The sequence below is a fragment of the Anomaloglossus baeobatrachus genome, chromosome 4 (assembly GCF_048569485.1).
Source record: "Anomaloglossus baeobatrachus isolate aAnoBae1 chromosome 4, aAnoBae1.hap1, whole genome shotgun sequence".
Lineage (NCBI taxonomy): Eukaryota > Metazoa > Chordata > Amphibia > Anura > Aromobatidae > Anomaloglossus > Anomaloglossus baeobatrachus.
In genome coordinates, this window is record NC_134356.1 from 77,852,192 (window position 1) to 77,871,400 (window position 19,209).

Below are 19,209 nucleotides of genomic sequence, written 5' to 3' on the forward strand. Positions count from 1 at the left end.
TAAGTGCAGCTGAAGTGTGCATTTCCTGTTGAATAACTTATATGGTCCGAAGGTGGGGAGAGAAGCCAGCGCTGATCAGATGCGGGGCTTATGTGAACCCCGGCACCGCGAGCCGTGACACCACTGGAAGGTCTCCGATATGGGAAGTGAGTATAGGCTTTATTATTTTACCTGGTGCAAAACATGTGGAAGCAGAAGAGGTTGTCCTAGCAGTGGACAGCCCCTTTAACTCTGAAAAAACTGCTAAAATGTATCCTACCATAGAAAAAATGGACTGTTATCTTAGATTAGAGCGGTCTATTGAAGCCTATGAACAGGGGAAAAGCTGAGTGTGAGGACACGTTCACACTTGAAGTATTTGAGATTTTTACCTCAGTATTTGTAGCCAAAATTAGAAGTGGATGAAAAATACAGAAGTGGTGACATGTTTCTATTATACTTTTCCATTGATTGCTCCTCTCCTGGTTTTGGCTACAAATACTGAGGTAAAATACTGATTAAATACTGAATGTGTGAACGTGGCCTGAGGCAAGGAGAGCTGCTTTCTACCATTTTTTAACCTAAGTGCTGGATTCACAGCTACACTGCTCAGTACTGCTGTATAATGTCCTCCAAGCTGCTCCTTGTAAGGATGTGCTAAAGAGACAAGCGCATAGTAATCGCTTGAGTGGATATGGGAGACATCGTAGCAGTTTAGTCTCCATCCCACCGGCTCAGAGATGACTGAAAATTCAAGATTGAGCCCGTAGAGCGGGAAATGCAGGATCCACGCCGTATAATGCCGAGAAATAGCGGTCTCCTGACGTACATTCTTAAATCAACTGTTATAACAGGTACCCATTACATGCATTTGTCTTGTGGGTTTCTTCAACCTTTCTTAAAGGACGTCCAAAGATATGGTGATTGCAAATAAAATCGCCACTTTGGGGTTAGGCACCAGCAAGTCCCCTTTTTTACTCTAGGGAAATAAAGTGCAGATCATCTAAGTCAGTGCGCTAGCTACTAAGTAGTTCTCTTTGCAATCTATGAGCAATTTATGGAAATATACTGTAGAAATGTATTAAAGAACATCTGTTTCCAGGTTTTTGCCACCTATTCTAAGAGCAGCATATTGTAGGGGTAGAGCTCCTGATTCCAGCGATGTCACATGGTTGCTTCCTCACAGGTTTCTCAGCAAGAGATAATCACTACAGTCCTGATGTCATGTATCCATCAATACCCCCACCTTTGATTGTCAGCTTCTGCCTATGCACAGTGTGCACAGAGAGCTGTTAAAAGGAACCTGTCACCAGTTTTTCGGCCTATGAGCTGCGGCCACCACGAGTGGGCTCTTATATACATCATTCTAACATACTGTATATAAGAGCCCAGGCTGCTGTGAGAACATAAAAAACACTTTATAATACTTACCTAGAAGGTCGTTCCGGTGCACACCAGTCAGATGGGCGTCTCCGTTCTCCGGTGCCGGCGCCTCCTCTTTCGGCCATCTTGGTCTTCCTTTTTCTGAAGCCGGCGTTCATGATGCGTCCTATGTCATACACACGCGCCGGCACTGAGGTCCTACGCAGGCGCAGTTTGATATGCCCTGAGCAGGGCAGATCAAAGCATTGTGGTGCGCCTGTTCGGGACCGGCGAGTGTGTAATACGTACACACGTCATGCACACAGGCTTCAGAAGGAGGACAAAGATGGCTGAAAGAGGAGGCGCCCATAAGACCCAACTCCACCGTAGCGCAACCGTTAAGTGAGTATTATAAAGTGATTTTTATGTTCTACACAGTGGCCTGGGCTCTTATATACAGCATGTTAGGATTCTGTATATAAGAGCCCGATGGTGGTGGCCGCAGCTTATAGGCCCCAAAACTGGTGACAGCTTCCCTTTAATCAGTGGAGTGGGCGGGATTATACAGCTTAGCATTCATAGCTCTGCTAGATCTGCATCAGAGAAACTGTGATTTTATCAAAACTGCAGCACCCAGTAAAGTAAGTGATGCATCGCTGGAATTGGGGTCTCTGTCCCTATATCTCGCTGCTCTTAGATGTGAGACACCGGATCACAATGTGCATCAAAGCATACACATAGTTGCCATTTTTGTGTGTCCCTTTAAAAATAACCGTGTCTACAATTTCTTCAATAAGCTTCTTACATAGGAAGCTCCCTCTATTGTTTAGCAAATGATGCACTTTTACTATTTAGGCAATAATCTGACATTGGGGTGCATCCAAACGACCGTATAAATCCATCCAAGATCAGAGCGCAATGCTTGGACTGGCCGAGGCTCTCCCAACCCGAGCGTCACAGCCCTCTATATTCCTATGCAGCTGTCGCCCTCCGGTCTGGAGACACACGGCCAGGCCGAGCATTGCGGTCCGATTATATACTGTTGTCTGAATGCGCCCTATTATCCATGAATGGCTTTTCCACCATCAAGGATTAACAAGACTGTTTGTATTTGCAGATCCCCACAAAGGCCTTTCTACACCAGGATCTGACCGTAACGACAACATTTGTGGCTCAAAAGAAAAACTTTGTGCTCAAGACTCCAAAAGTAATTATATTTTTAAGATATCTGTAGAAATATATGAATCTCTATATCAATCTATATCGATCAAAATCAAGATATGTCTCATGACTGTCACCTGTCAGTGGGTGGAGAATATTGGGCAATTACACTGTGTGCGCAATTTTAAACAAGTGACTATTGTGAGCACATCACCATGTAGACTTTCCATCTCCGCGCTGTATACGCTTGAATACTTAGGCTATGTGCGAACGCTGCATCACACAAACGCAGCCTGAAACGCAAAAACGCATTCAAAATACACATGCGTTTTTTTTTGGTTTTTTTTACTCAATGGGTCAAAAATAGTGATGGGTGGATCCGGACAGTCCAACCCCCGCGGGTTCCAAGGTACCAGGTGCCGGGTCCGCTACTCGGGTAATAAAGAATAAATAAACAAAAATAATGAAAAAAATAATAAAGTGAGCGCGCTATACTTACTGAGTCGCCGGCACCACTGTAACTGCTCCTACGGCCTCTCATTCACTTTTGGGGCTGCTCATTAGCCTCATACATATTCACTGCTCCCTCTGCCATCTGTGATTGGTTGCAGTCAGACACACCCTCATGCTGAGTGACAGCATGTTTGACGCTTCCAATTACAGACCCAGTCTGCAGGTCTAGATCGTACAGTAAAAATAAACATGTACAAAAATTGACATAGGGTCCCCCCATATTATGCTACGTAGCACAGATGAAGCATACGGCTACAGCCTGCAGCCACCAGCCGTGTGCTTATCTTGGCTGTGTATCAAAATAATGCAGCAAAAAAGCAGCATGTGGTCCCCCCAATTTTAATACCTAGCCATGATAAAGCCGGTGGTTGGGGGCTGGTATTCTCAGGCTGCGGAGACCCAAGCTTATTGGGCCACCCCAGCCTAAAAATATCTGCCTGCAGTTGCCCAGGATTTCCACATTCATTAACTGCGACAATCCCAGCACTTTACCCGGCTCTTCCCAATTTCGCTGGCAATCAGGGTAATAAGAGGTATATGGCATCTCACAGTTGCCTTAAGCCCTTGATTAGTAATGCGAGGTGTCTGAGACCCCCCCCATTACTAATCTGTAAGTGAAAGTAAATAAACACAAACAGTGAAAAAATCCCTTCATTTGAAATAAAAGAGCAAAAAAGCCCCCACACTCTTTCAACACTGTATTAACTCCAAAAACACCCCTGTAGGTCCGAAGTAATCCACACGAGGTCCCACGAAGATTTTAGCTCTGCTACATCCAAACTAACAGCATGCAATCATAGAACATGACTGCCCACTGTGAGCTTCACACAGAGACTGAGTGAGCCACTTGATCAGCGGTGACATCACTCAGGTTAGCTGCGGCCACAGCTGGAGGTTCACACGGCACTCCACCTGTGACCGGAGATAACCAGACTCCCAGGGGACCTCAACGAACTCAGTGACCTTCTCAGGTGAGGTCACTAAAGTAACCTGAGGTCAAGTTACCTGCGGCCTTCATTGGATGAAGCAGATCTGGTGATATGTATTTGTGTAATGAGGGTGCAGTCTACAGAAACACTTTCTATTAAAGTGTGCAGAATTATTACACAGCTTGTTCTCAGGCAAAATGGGCCAAAAAAAAATTGAACTGATTATGAAAAGTAAAAAAAATTGTGAATTTTTAGAGGGATGCAGCAGTCTTTAAATTGAGATATTGGGGTTGTGATCACTGGACCATCCTCTTAGAGGGCTGGCGCGCTATTTACAGGAGATGCCTCTCAGCTTTGACTAATTCAAGGCATTGCGCAGGCACCTCCCCTAATGGGAGGGTGCCTCAAATGCACAGTGCCGCTCTGCTGTAAGCAATGAGAATCATTGGTGGAACAAGGAGGGCCTAAAGAATATTTAACGTTTTGTTTTTAATGTTATGGCCAAACTGTGCATGTATGTATTCATGTATATATGATTCTGTGCAAAGGCAGGTGTGGAAAAATGTACACGGTTTTTGATGGCACTTAGCAAACATCTTGGAGAACTAACCTCACATATTCTGTGGATGTCGGCTTGTGCAAGTCATTCTATCTCTTCATGTAATCCCAGACAGACAATATGATGTTGAGATTAGGGCTCTGTGGAGGGCTATCATTTATAGGACTCCTTTTCTTTTAAGTTTTAAGATCGTTCTTAGAGAATCAGTCCGCAGGTTTTTGCTATGTAAGGCTAGGTTCACATTTCCGTCAATTTGTATCAGTCACAATCCGCGGCTCTGGTAAACAACGGAATCCGTTTGGCGGATTCCGTTGTTCCCATAGACTTGTATGAGCGGCGGATTGTGACTGATTCTGCGTTGCATCCTCCGCCCGACTGATCAGTCGTGGAATGACTGACCGCCGGGCGGAACGAACGCAGCTTGTAACGTTTTTTGAGCAGAGCAATCCGTAGGATTTCGCTGCGCATGCTCTCTCTGACTCCCTGCACACGTAACCATGGTACACATCGGGTTACTAAGCAATGCGCTTTGCTTAGTTACCCGATATTTACCCTGGCTACGTGTGCAAGGAGTCAGCGCTAAGCGATGTACGCTGGTAACCAAGGTAAATATCGGGTAACCAAGGAAAGTGCTTTGCTTAGGTACCCGATATTTACCCTGGCTACGTGTGCAGGGAGCCCGACACTTCCCCGCTCGGCTCCGCCCACCCCGCACTCGGCATGTGTACACACACACTCACCTGTCCCCAGCCATGCAGTCCCCGGCACTGACGTCCTCAGCGCCATGGCCCCGCACGACTCCGCCCCCCGCACACATTCTTGGCGGCCAAAAGATCAGCTGATCACCCGGCAGCCGGCTGCTGTGAGCGATCGGCTGATCACCCGGCGGCCGGCTGCTGTGAGCCATCGGCTGATTGGCCGGCTGCTGTGAGCGATCGGCTGATCACCCGGCAACCGGCTGCTGTGAGCCATCGGCTGATCGGCCGGCTGCTGTGAGCCATCGGCTGATCGGCCGGCTGCTGTGAGCCATCGGCTGATCGGCCGGCTGCTGTGAGCAATCGGCTGATCACCCGGCAGCCGGCTGCTGTGAGCGATCGGCTGATCGCTCTCATTAGCCGGCCACCGGGAGATCATCTGTTCGCTCTCAAAAGCCGGCCGGCTATTGTGAACGATCAGCTGATCGCTCTCTTTTTTACAACGGAGTCCGACAATGAATTCTAATTCTTGTCATCCGTTGTACAACACATCAGTCACAAGCGTCAAGCAACGCATATGACCGATGCAAAACAACGGAAATGTTAACCTAGCCTAAGCTGAAGACAGCATGTTGCAAGGGTTAGCCCAGGGAATTCAGCAATGCCTGTCTTTTCAAGGTCCATTCTGTTGTTATTTGCTATGTTTAAGCATAATTTATCATTGCTTGCACAGAGCAGTCCGGCATGCCCACTCCTGTGATTGACTCCTCACTTTCAATGTACAAACTCTATAGAGAGATTGGTGTGGGTGGGAGCAGATATCTCATCTCTGTTACATGGCTAAATCTACAAATTCTGACTGTGTCAGAAATGCTGCATCCAGTCATCTAAGTGATACATCATTGGATTCATGATCTCTTTTCCTACATTATGCTGCTGTCAGATGAGATTGCAAAAACCTGCTGACAGATTCCCTTAAATAATATTTCCTTTCTGTTTGGGATTGTTATCTTGCTGCAGAAATTTGAAGCCAATCAGATGCCTCTTTGATGTAATTGCATGTTGAATAAATATCTGCTTGTTTGTCTCGGCATTGAGGACCCCATTAATCCTGACCAAATACCCCACTCCAGTTTCTGAAATGTAGCCCGATATTTGCAAACGTCTTCCACTGTGCTTCACTATATCCCGTAGACACTCATTTGTACGATCTATAACCCTTTGGCAAAGCTGCCTTTGGTTACAGTCAAATATTTCACATTTTGAAATCAGCCCATATCTTTGTGCAACCTACTTCCTATGATTTTGTACATGGTTTAGTCACTGGCTTTGATCCATATCGAAGGTGTGGCTTTTTAACCACAATTTCTTCTATTAAGACGACATCTGGCCATATTTCGTTAAACAGTAGAGTTATGTAGCTGTGTCCCTCTGGCTGCTGCCATTTCTGAGCTGATGGCACTGCCGGACATCTTCCGATTTTGAAGGGACGTAAGCATGATATGTTTTTCAACTTCTGCAACTTTCCTTGGCTGACCACTGCGTATTCAGTTGACAACATTGCCCTTTTCTTGGTGCTTCCTTATAAGAGCTTGAATAGCACATCATGAAACCCCAGTCTGTTTTAAAATGATTACGCGAGAGACACCTTTCTGATGCAGTATAACTACCTCGTTTGTTGTTAGTGCTCTATAGTGTATGACCTGTGGCCTGAAAGAAGAACAATAAGTCCTGGACGTGATTATTTGGCTCTGTAGGATCCCTGTTCTCAATTTTGAGTCTTTTTAGGATTACATAGTGATAGAAGGATTTACGCATGCCTTCTATCACAGAAGATATGTGGTTAGTTCTGCAAGATGTTTGGAACAACCTCCCTGCAGATTTTCTTCAAAACATTTGCAATTATGCCTAGAAGAATTGATCCAATTTTGAAGGACAATGGCGGTCACACCAGATATTGATTTTGATTTAGAATTTTCTTTTGTTCATTCAGATTGCATTTTATTAATTAATAAAAAAAATATTTAGGGCCAGAAATATTTGGACAGTGACAAGTTTTGGCATTTTAGTAGTTTAACACATTCAATATAGTTATAACCAATATAGTCTTAAAGTGCTGGCTCTCAGCTTAATTTGAGGGTATTCACATCCTAACTGGAGTAGTGGTTTAAGAATTACAACTTTTTAATATGCTTTTTTTTCAAGGGACCAAAAGTAATTTGACAATTGTCTTAAAAGCTCAGTAATGGACTGCATCAGCTATTCCCTCAATCTGTCATTAATTAAACTGGTAAAAGGTCTGGAGCTGATTCCAGGTGTAGTATTTGCCTTGGGAAGCTGTTGCTGTAAAGGCCCCGTCACACGCAGCGACGTATCTAACGATATATCGCCCTGGTCACGGATTCCGTGAAGCACATCCGGCATCGTTAGCGAAGTCATTGCGTGTGACATGCACGAACGACCGTTAACAATGGAAAATACTCACCTTATCGTTGATCGTTGACACGTCGTTCCTTTTTAAAAAATCGTTGATTGTTGAGCACGCAGGTTGTTCGTCGTTCCCGAGGCAGCACACATCACTTCGTGTGACACCTCGTGAACGACGAACTGCAGCTTACCTGCGGCCGCCGGCAATGCGGAAGGAAGGAGGTGGGCGGGATGTTACGTCCCGCTCATCTCCGCCCCTCCGCTTCTATTGGGCGGCCGCTCAGTGACGCCGCACGAACCGCCCCTTTAGAAAGGAGGCGGTTCGCCGGCAACAGCATTGTCGCTAGGCAGGTAAGTCCCGTGTGACAGCTCCGAACGATATTGTGTGCCATGGGCAGCGATTTTGCCCGTGACGCACAAACGACAGGGGCGGGTGCTTTCACCAGCAAAATCGCTAGCGATATCGCTGCGTGTAACACCCCCTTTAACCTACCATATGTGATCAAAGGAGTTCTTAATAGAAGAGAAATGGATCATCAGTGGGCTGAAAAAAGAAGAAAACCATAGAGAGAAATGTTAGGAATGGCCAAATCAACCGTTTGGTACAGTCTGAAGAGAAAAAAAGCACACCTGTAAGCTTGGGAACTTAGAAAGGCCTGGAAATCTGTGGAAGACATCAGTGGTTAATAACTGCAAAATATTTTCCATGGTGAAGAAAAAAACCTTGACATCGTCCATCTAAGTGCAGAACACTCTCCAGGAAGTAGGTGTTTCAGTATCTAAGTGTACCATAAAGAGAAGACTTCATAAGCGCAAATACAGAGGGTTCACCTCAAGGGGCAAACCATTAATCAGCATCAAAATAGAAAACCAGATTAAACTTTGCCAAAAACGTCTAAAGAAGCCAGACTAGTTCAGGAAAAGCATTCTATGGACAGATGAAACTACAATCAACCTGTACCAGAATGATGGGAAGAAAAAGTATGGAGAGAGCTTGGAGCAGCTCATGATCCAATGGATACCACACTTTCTGTAAAACATGGTGGAGGCAGCTTGATGACCGGGCATGCATGGCTTCCAATGACCCTGGGTCCTTAGTGTTTATTGATAAAGTGACTGAAGACAGAAGCAGCCGGATGAATTCTGAAGTGTACAGGGCTGTACTTTTCTTTTTGGATTCAACCAAATGCTGTAAGGTGGATTGGATGGTGCTTCAAATATTTGGACTTTTGTGCCTTAAAAAAATCTCCTGGGTTACTTTTTCAGTATGTTTTGGGTCATTGTCCATCTGTACTGTGAAGGATTCTCTACAAAGTATAAAAAATAAACATTTTAATTATGGTAAAGTAAATTTGTCCAATTACTTTTGAGCTCCTGAAATGAGGAGGCTTTGTAGAAAAATGGTTGCAACGCCTAAACGTTTTGCAGGATATTTTTGTTCAATACCTTTAAAGCCTACACTTCAATTGCATCTCAGCTGTTTAATTTTAAATAGATACCGTATATATGGATTATAAGAAGCACTTTTCCACCCCAAAATTAGGGAGGAAAATGAAGGGTGTGTCTTATATTCTGAATGTGGCTTACTGGGAGGTGGTGGAGAGAGGTAGCAGTAGGCAGGGACAATGCTGCGGTGGCTGTGTTAGGGCTGCGGGCGCTGTGGACTGCTGTGCTGTGGGCTGCAAATAATGGCACCCAGAGATGGCACATGCGCAGATGGAGCGCTCTACTCAAGATCTCATTTGCGCACGCGCCGCCTCTTGCCCATTGATCTCCCAGCAGCGGACTTAAGGAAAATGGTGCCCAGAGGTGGCGCGTGCGCAGATGAATTTTGGCTTTACATTGAGCCGATAGATCAATCTGCACACGCACAGACTCTGGGCGCCATTTCTTTGAAGCCCAACAGTTTCTGGATGTTGCTTACCTTATAGTGCCTGCAGGGAGCATCTGGGACACCCTCCGTGCCCCCGCAGCATCACCCTGCTCCACCACTGCCCCTGCCTCCTGTGAGCCCGCCCTACCACTGCTGCCACCCTCTCCCTGGTAAGACGCTACCAGATTATAAGACACTTTTTTTTTTTCCTAAATTTTGGGTGCGTCTTATAATCCAGTTTTATAATACACTAGCTGTAGTACCCGGGCGTTTCCCGGGATAGTCTCTGTTTATCTGTCTCTTTCCCCCGTCTGTCTCTGTCTCTTTCCTTGTCTCTTTCCCTGTCTGTCTGTCTCTGTCTGCCTCTGTCTCTTTGACTGTCTGTCTGTCTTTCCCTGTCTCTTTCCCTGTCTGCCTCTGTCTCTTTAAGAATGTGATGAAACTGTGGAATAAAAGCGCAAAAATAGGGTCTTACCCGGTATAGGGTTTTTAAGATTCTCCATCATAAAAAAACAGCCCTTTTCTCTGACATACGAAAATGTTTTATTCTTTTTAATTCCTTCTAATTTTTATATGCTCTCACTCTTATTATAAATTATAATTGCTCCACCTGCACAATATTTCACCCTGGTCACTTAATGCGAAATATGCCCAAACTCTGGAGGCTTCAGTCACTGCCAATGCTTCTAGTTATAGGGCAGAGGTCTAATCTACAATTTCACTCCCATCAGGTCACAATGATTTTTCAGTTCGAGCCCCCTCTTTCTCTTTTTTAATTTTTTTTTTTATAAAAAAACTTTCTTAAAAAACTCTTATAAAAAAAACAAACTTTGCACTTCAGACAATATGATGTTCACACAAACATTTCACGTCTGATCTACCTTTTTATATTCTCTAGGAACTTCATTGCATCAAATCACATATGTAAACATCTACTCCCCCCCCCCCTTTTTTTTTTTTTGTTTTCCCTCCCCCTTTTTTTTCCCTTTTTTCCTATTCCATTGCAACTTTATTCACTGTTTCACTGTTCCACGAGGCACTGAGTCATAGCCATGAGTCACTGGAGCTGATGACGCGTCAAATGCATATGTTTCAGATGTGGATTTCTATATATAAGTCTTGCATGGCTGATACCGTTGTATGATTTCCCTTGTCCTGAAGGAGATGGGTTTATCTCTGAAATGCGTAGACTTATGAAAATAAAGGGATTTATTTTAAATCTTCTCTATTCTGTGGTTTTAGCACGGCTTACACCCGTATTCCTCTCCCCGTTTATGATGCCTCTGTCTCTTTAATTCTCTTTCCCTGTCTCTTTGACTGTCTGTCTGTCTCAGTCTCTTTCCCTGTCTGTTTGTCTCTCTCTCTTTCTGTCTCTCTATCCATCTCCCCACAGACATCTTATTACCTCACACATAAGCTTCTTATACTAACAATTTGTTTTGTTCCTATAGCAACCACTCACAGTTGCTATTAATAACTTGTGGCTCGCAGCTCCATTGACTTTAATGGAGGCAGATTTTTTGGAGAGTAACTGGAATGCGTGGGGTTACATTTTCTTGTGAAAACATAGTCTGACATTCCCTGAGTCACACGAGGTGTCTGTGCAAAATTTTGTGATTGTAAATGTGACGGTGTGGATTCCTTTAGCGGACATACATACACACACACACACACTCCGCTTTATATATTAGATTCAATCTGAACTGAATAATACGGTAATAGTGACCATGCAGAAACCAAATCACGATGACTGGGTCACAGCCCAAATATTTCCGGACCAAACTGTAAACTATTAAAACTTATACTTTTTAAATTATCACTACAGCCTTTCTTGTTTGTTTTTTTTTTTTCATTTTCTGCTGGAGAAAGGTGCTTCTTCTATCGACACTGCTTCGGTCAGTTTCCCTCTGTTTGTGCCCTGCGGCTGCTCCAGTGTTTCATGGAGCGCGCCGGAGGCCATAACTCAATGTAAGTCTACCTGACCGGAGCGGCATTGGTAAAAGGCCTCTGCAAGTTGAGAATGAGACTAGGGAAGAGACTTTAGACTCAAAGCACCTCTCCAGCTGTAAAAACAACAACAAATCGCTTTAAAGTATTCTTCCTTTGCAGCATTTTTTCCACACCAGCGTAAAACGTTTGCACAGTCCTGTATATCTGTAATGCCTTTATCTTTAATTTAATCTGCACTGATATTACAGGGCACACATGATATTGATCCTAAGAAAATGGCCATTCGGGAGAAGGTGTTCAGCGTCGTACTGAATTGCTTTAAACGTCATGGAGCAGAGAGCATTGACACCCCTGTGTTTGAGCTGAAGGTTAGTTCTTTTTTTTTTCTTTTCCTTTTTTTGTTTACAAAATTCAGAAGGAACAAAACTATCTAAGTAATAAAATATAATTGACGCATCCTAAAAGCAAAATGAAGCAACTTGATAAACAGAAAAAAAATATTTTTTATTGAAAAATCTGTACAACTCCTTCACATAGCTGGCTGTCCTGCAGCTTATTACAGAGAGCTGACACACTGATTCCCATCCTTCTCAGTGTTAAGCTTTGTTCAGAAGATTGTATTTTTGTCCATGATATTAAAGGGAACCTGTCAGCACTTTTTTTTTTACCTATAAGCTGCGGTCTCCACCACTGGGCTCTTATATACAACATTCTAACATGCTGTATATAAGAGCCCGGGCCTGGAGTATAACCTAAAAAACACTTTATAATACTTACCTAACAGTCGCGCGGTGGGCCTAATGGGCGTCTCCGTTCTCCGGTGCGGGCGCCTCCCCTTTCGGCCATCTTTGTCGTCTTTCTGAAGCCTGTGTGCATGACGCGTCTACGTCATACACACTCGCCGGTCCTGCGCAGGCGCACTACAATACTTTGATCTGCCCGGCTCAGGACCTGAATGCTGGCGAGTGTGGATGACGTTGGACGCTTCATGCACCGCGGCTAGAGAAGGAGAACAAAGATGGCCAAAAGATGCGGCGCCAGGAACCGGACAACAGAGATACCCATTAGGCCCACTGCGCAACCGTTAGGTAAGTAGTATAAAGTGTTTTTTATGTTCTCACAGCGGCCTGGGCTCTTATATACAGGATTCTAACAAGCTGTATATAAGAGTCCGGTGGTGGTGGCCGCAGCTTATAGGCCAAAAAATTGGTGACAGGTTCCCTTTAAGTGACCAATGTTATTCAATAGGGCTGTTCAGATTACTGTATTATTTTTCACATTTTTTTCCACTAGTCTTCTCTGTATTTTGCTTGAGACTCGCCTACTCAAGTCTTTAGGCATGCAAAATAAATCAGATCCCATGCTGATCTTCCATAGAACCTTTGACGTTTATGGCTACTTTGCCGTTTTTATAACATGGGAAACTGTATTTGGTCTTGTGAATGTTAATAGCTGCTGAAGTATTAAAACAGATGCCATTCAGAAGAGAATACAGATGAAAAAAATACTTTTTCTTTTATTCACATGTAACCAAAGGTATCCGGCACCAAACTCCACACCCCCAGCTCCACTTGCAAACTCACTAACATGCGGCACAGCACAAAGCTAGTAAGGAAACCAGGCCATATAGAACGGTGCAGCAGCTCCAAAAAAAAACATCAAGAAATCTTCAATAAAAAAGAAGGAAAAAGGTCGCACTTCCCAAATACGAATCTTCATTTATTAAAACAATCAGGGCATATAGAAGCAGGGGGGGATGTGGGGGCGTTAGAGACAATGGTGGCCATTTCTCGCAAACTGGTCAGTGAAAGAAATTGTTTGTATGCACTGACCCATTGAACAACATTTCTCCGAATGTGATCTGTTTTGTTTAACGGATAACACTCAACAGTGGTGTGCACAAACGGTAACACTTACAGGAACTCGTTTCCAGCATGTATTACCGGGAGGGATACAGACACACAAGAAGTGCGAAATATGGAGCATGTTGCAAATTGAAATACATGAGGTCTGCAAATGAATGAAACAAAGTGCAACTTAAAGGGAATCTGTCACCCGTTTTTGCAGAGCAATATACTGTAGAGACAGAGACCCTGATTCCAGCGATGTTTCACTTACTGGGCTGCTTAGTGTGGTTTTTATAAAATCACTGATTAATCAGTAGATTATCATTACAGGACTACTTGGTGTGCTGCAGGTAGTCCAGCATATTCATGAGCTCTGTATAACTGCTAGATCTGCAGCAGAGAAATCAGTGATTTTATCAAAATGACAGCTCAGTAAGTGACACATCACTGGAATCGGGGTCTCTGTCTCTACGTTATGCTGCTCTCAGATGGGGGAGCAAACACCTGGTGACAGATTCCCTTTTAAGGCGTTGTCCACTACTCGAACGGCCCCTTCTCAATCTCTGTTTCTCCCAAGGAAAAAAAAAAATGCATGATACTGAAATTGGTTTTTTTTATGTGTAAAAGATGTGCAAAGCCAAAAAATGAGCTAAATGCTACATAGATTGATAGATATCTAGCTTGTACAGCTATTTAGCAGAGTTAATAATTTTGGGGTGGGGAAATGACGTGAGGTTCCCCCTAATTTTCATAAACAGCCAAGGGACCGCAGACAACTGAGGGCTGATCTTTTTAGGGTGGGACGGGCCATGATTATTTGACCCTTTTCAACCTAAAAATAGCAGCCTGCAGTCGCCCCAGAGGTGGCACATCTGTTAGATGCGAAAAATGTGGCATTGTACTCGGCTCTTACTGTTGTCCTGATGTGGTGGCAAACGGGGTAATAGATGGGGTTTATACCAGTTGTGAATTGACAGCTGGCATAATAATCTAGTATTAGTAATGGGTGTGCATCTATTAGACACCCACATTACTAATCTAGTAGAAATATAAAGAAAAATATTTTATTTGAACACCCCCCGACTACAGCACTCATTCACCAATTTAAGAAAAGTGTATTTAAAAAATCTGCCGTAATCCATAGCGATGTCCCACAATGTTCCCCAACAGCAAATCTGAAAGACATAAAAAGAGAAAATGATTAAAGAAAATAAAGACAAAATACACCCTCGTTCACCAATTTATTTTCCTGCAAAAACCCTAATCCAAGGTCTAGCGTAATCCAAAAGGGTGTCCCACGATGATCCAAGACTCACTGTCACAGCCAATGAAGAACGGAGTGTTCCTCATTGGGAGGAAGATCAGTCACTGCAGGCTCACATATTGTGCTGTGTGAGAATCACTGCAGTGAACTGAGATGACCTCATGAGGTCAGCTCAGGTCACTGCAGGAGATCACATAGAGGTATGTGAGCCACTGCGGGCAAGCACGAGTGGTGACAACATGAGTTTATTGCAGGTCAGTTTTCTCTCCAGGTATCGCGAGAGCCTGCGGCAATGAACTTTGGTGAACTCATGAGTTTAACTCAGTTCACTGCCTGCGGTTCTCACGTCAAGTACCGTAAGAGGGCTCTCGCAATACTTGGCGCTAGAGCCGCAGTCACTGGCCTGTGGTAATTCATGCTGTCACCACTTTACACTGCATGCTGCAGCTCACACACTACTGTGTGACCCACTGCAGTGACCTTGGCTGACCACATGAGGTCATCTCAGTTCACTGCAGTGATTCTCACAAAGTGTGTTATGGTTGTGTCTGATCGTGCATGAACATGGTTGGCACATATCACATCATTACAGCACAAGATCATAGCTGCTGCTTTCTGTGCAGTAAAACATCCTCTTTATGTTTACAAACAAAATTTTACCTAACAGGATGTAGCGGCTGAGATCCCATGCTGTCCTGTCTGTATACTACTTTGCTTCCTCCCTTCCCTAGGAGATGAGGTATGATCAGACCATGCTCCTGCCATTACACAGTATATAACAATCACTGATCTCGGGGAGACCAGCTAGAGAAAACACTGCCGGCAGCCAACGAGGGCGCTCAACACAGTGAAATCCTAGGTGCGTTGCCCCAGGGAAATATGCAAATCAAAAAAGTCCGTGGAGCCTTTGTTAGGAGTCTCAACACAGAGGGATATCTGGCTAGTTTCTGTGTCGAGACTCTGGCTGGTCTCCCCAAGATCAGTGATTAAGAGGGTAAACCTTGACGGGTTTAAAATAAAAAAGGGACACACGCGGCGCCACTCTAATGTAGTAGTTCAAAAGCATAGAAAATGATTAAGAAATGTGCATAAATTGCACTCACCTTGTTTCAAGTTAGGTCAAACCCATAGATCCCTTTAGGATCAATCTCCACAATCTCTGTGCTGATCTGCTGCTCACTAGGATTTGATACACGGTGAAATCACCTCCACAGGAAACCAGTAAATTGAAGTGCTTGAAAAATCCTTCAAATCCAAAAAAGTGGCGCTGATCCCCATATGTATTAGGTCAGAAAAATTTTTATTCGGCTACTATAAAATATTACATAAAATATTGCAACGCATTTCGGCTAAAAATCTTAAAAAACGATAGCCTTCTTCAGGTAACAGGCATGTTATTTTACCTGAAGAAGGCTATCTTTTTTTTAAGATTTTTAGCCGAAACGCGTAATATTTTATAGTAGCCGAATAAAAATTCTTCTGATATAATTTAATATACGCGTCCACGTCATACACACTTGTCGGCACTGAGGTCCTGCTCAGGCGCACTTTGATCTGCCCCACTCAGGGCAGATCAAAGTACGGTATTGTAGTGGGCCTGCCAGGACCTCCGTGCCGGCGAGTGTGTATGACGTGGACGCGTCATGCACACAGGCCTCAGAAGACAGAGGAGCAAGATGGCCGAAAGAGGAGGCGCCAGTCCCGGAGAACAGCGCAGTCCATCTGATCAACCAGCACTGGAGCGACCGGTTTAGGTGAGTAAGTATGTCTCTTAACAGGAGGCATAATGGTCGCTTGTATTCATATACAAGGCACGCTGGACGATAAGGCGCACTTTCGATTTCTGAGAAAATCATAGGCTTTAATGTGCGCCTTATAGTCCGAAAAATACGGTATGTTGTGTGTTCACTAGGGATCTTTATCTAAAAAATTTTGTTCAAGAAATATTGAAAAGCCAAGCGATGAAACACTATTTTCTTAAATGGGAAATTGATACCTTGTTTTCCCAATATAAACTAAGGCCACCACTTTTACCACCTCTTTTATAGTAGTCTAGCAACATGTATATAAGCCCCCAAGCTCCTATGCCTATCCCAAAAAATGTGAGAAGAAAAATAAAACATCTGCCAAAGGAAGGAATCCATAAAATATCATATATTTTATTGCAAGCATTAAAATGAAAATGGGATTGAAAACAAAATTTTGTAACCAACCCATCGGTCTACGCATTTTCGCATTTTGGACAGGTTTATTCCCTTACTAATGATGAGGAATGTCTGTAGCAAGAGTTCTTATATTCAAGCATCTATGGAATAATTCCCAAAAAATATCTTGTATAATCATCATAGTGTCCCAAATCTCTGCAGAGCAGAGCCCAGGAGCAAGATTGAGGTGCTGTATGGATGATATAGGACGCTGCAGCCATGTGAAGCAGGAAAGGAGAACAGCGATTGTGGGGCTATAGGAGGCACGGTACAAGACAAGCAAGACTATTCGGGACAAGAGCACGTCACATGAGGGGATTATAAAAGGTATTTTCTCTGTCGCCTCATTGGGGGACACAGGACCATGGGTGTTATGCTGCCTATCCATAGGAGGACACTAAGTAGATGCAAAAGCATAGCTCCTCCTCTGCAGTATACACCCCCTGGCCGGGCCAGGCAACCTCAGTTTTAGCTTAGTGTCTGTAGGAGGCACTTCCTTTCAAGGTTTGTTATTTTTTTGAGGGCGACGGTTTCCTTTTGGGACCGATTTCCCACTACCATCAACGGGCGGGAACGTGGAGTGTCGCCTCCACGTACCCCCTCCTGCGACGCTGGATCATGGGCTGGACGACGAGTTCCACAGACACCGATTTTCCAAAGCCCAGGGTAGAGGCCTGTGCCCCTATAGCCCAATTCCTCAGCCCCTCTTTGCATGCTCTGAGTTGAATATGGCACCGGTGTGACCGGACACAGCAAGCTGACTCTGCTATTTTCACTGCCTGGACTGAAGCAGTGTTTTAAGGTGAGATCCCCCCTGACTGGTTTCGCAGACAAAGGGAGAAAAGACGCTGCAGGGAAGGCTCCCAGGACATTTACAGAATTTATTATGAGAAAGTCCCTTGCTGAGTGCAAGGAAGAGAGCCCCAAGGATCCTGAACACACAGTGTTAACTTTTCTCTAGCTTGCTGGCTGGAGGAGGGGGGAAGTCACTCCTGTTCCAGAAAGTCCTGCAGATAATTTCCTGGTGGCAGGGGGAGAGCCCAGGGCTCAGGGACTCACGCTGTTTATTTGCTCTGTTTATTTGCTCTAGCAGAAAAGCTGGCTGATAACCACCAGTGACAAGCTGTGTGCTGACTGGAGGGAGAGGGAGGAAAACTATCAGAAGCTCCCTTCCTGCCGTTTTTTTTACTACCCACAGCAGGGGGGCACACTGACTTCATCTTCGCGCTCTTTTAGCGCTAAGCCCCCCCCCCCCCCCCGCGGCCGCGATAAGCCCCCACCCCCAGGAAAGCGTGCGAAGAGCTTAATCCTTCCTGAGGACAGGGCCATCGGCTGATTCTGGTGAGGTGCTTGTTTCACTTGTAGCTCTGCTGAGCATTGCTCCCCCTCCTGGTATACTCCTATTAGGAACATGCAGAATTCTAAGGGCACTAAGGGTGCTAAGGCCCACATAGTCTATTATTCAGCCTGCACTGCCTGCCACGCTGAGCTACCATGTAAACACACCTCTTCTCTCTGTGAGTCCTGTGTCCCTATAGCCCCCTAAGACCCCCCTGCCACCACCGCCGCCACCGTCAGCACAGAGCCTAGGGTTCCCAGCCCACCGGAATGGGCACAGTTTCTGTCCCAATCCATGGAGAAACTGTCACAGAACCTGGTGCTGGCTATGCAATGTTGTCCTTCACACCCTTCTGGGTCCCTGGACGGAACGCAGCCTGAGGATACCCCTATGAGGATCCTTCTGAGGTAATCCGGGCACATGCTTCACTGGTTGCAGGGATCAGGAAAAGAGCACACGGCCGGGTGTCTCCAGCACTCTCTCATGGCCCCCATGACTCTCCCTCGGGAGCACACAGGGCAGGCTCTCCCACACGCTCCACGGTTTCTGAAGAGCTGGAGGAGGGAGAATGTTGTTTATACAAAGAGGATTCCTTGGTTTCAGCCTCCCCAGATGATCAAACTGCAATAGACTCCCTTATAGCAGCAATCAACCAAACTCTGCATGTGGAGGTTCCCCCATCCACTACCACTGACCATGCGGTCTCCTTTAAGAGGGCAAGGAAACCCCAAAAGGTTTTCGCTGATCACCCAGAGTTTCAGGATATCCTCACAAAGCAAAGGGAGAAGCCTGACAGGCACTTCGGTAACCGAAAACTCATGGTGTCCCGGTACCCTTTTGCCTCACCTGCCCCTAAGGGCTGGGACGATCCGCCCTCGGTCGACTCCCCCACCACAAAGACGCTCCTGTCTTTACCCGATGGTTCCTCCATCAAGGACCCGACAGACAGACAGGTGGAGCACCTCGCCCGCTCTGCTTTTGAGGCTGCGGGGTCCTCTCTCTCGCCCTCCTTTGCCGCTGTGTGGGTCGCAAAGGCGATCTCGGTCTGGGCAGAATCCCTTAACACTTCGCTTGAGGAATCCCAGTTCACTCATACCTTCACAGAGG

At 45.1% G+C, this 19,209-nt stretch overlaps 1 protein-coding gene across 2 annotated transcripts in view; it reads left to right on the forward strand.

Moving 5' to 3' along the window:
- The window catches only part of LOC142303217 (histidine--tRNA ligase, cytoplasmic-like), a 135,719-nt gene that overhangs the window by 2,979 nt on the left and 113,531 nt on the right, over positions 1 to 19,209 (forward strand). For both annotated transcript variants that reach the window (XM_075344430.1, XM_075344429.1), the window contains exons 3-4: positions 2,459 to 2,548; positions 11,697 to 11,816. In XM_075344430.1, coding sequence (XP_075200545.1) covers positions 2,459 to 2,548; positions 11,697 to 11,816 — 210 coding nt within the window. The remainder of the gene's footprint in view (positions 1 to 2,458; positions 2,549 to 11,696; positions 11,817 to 19,209) is intronic.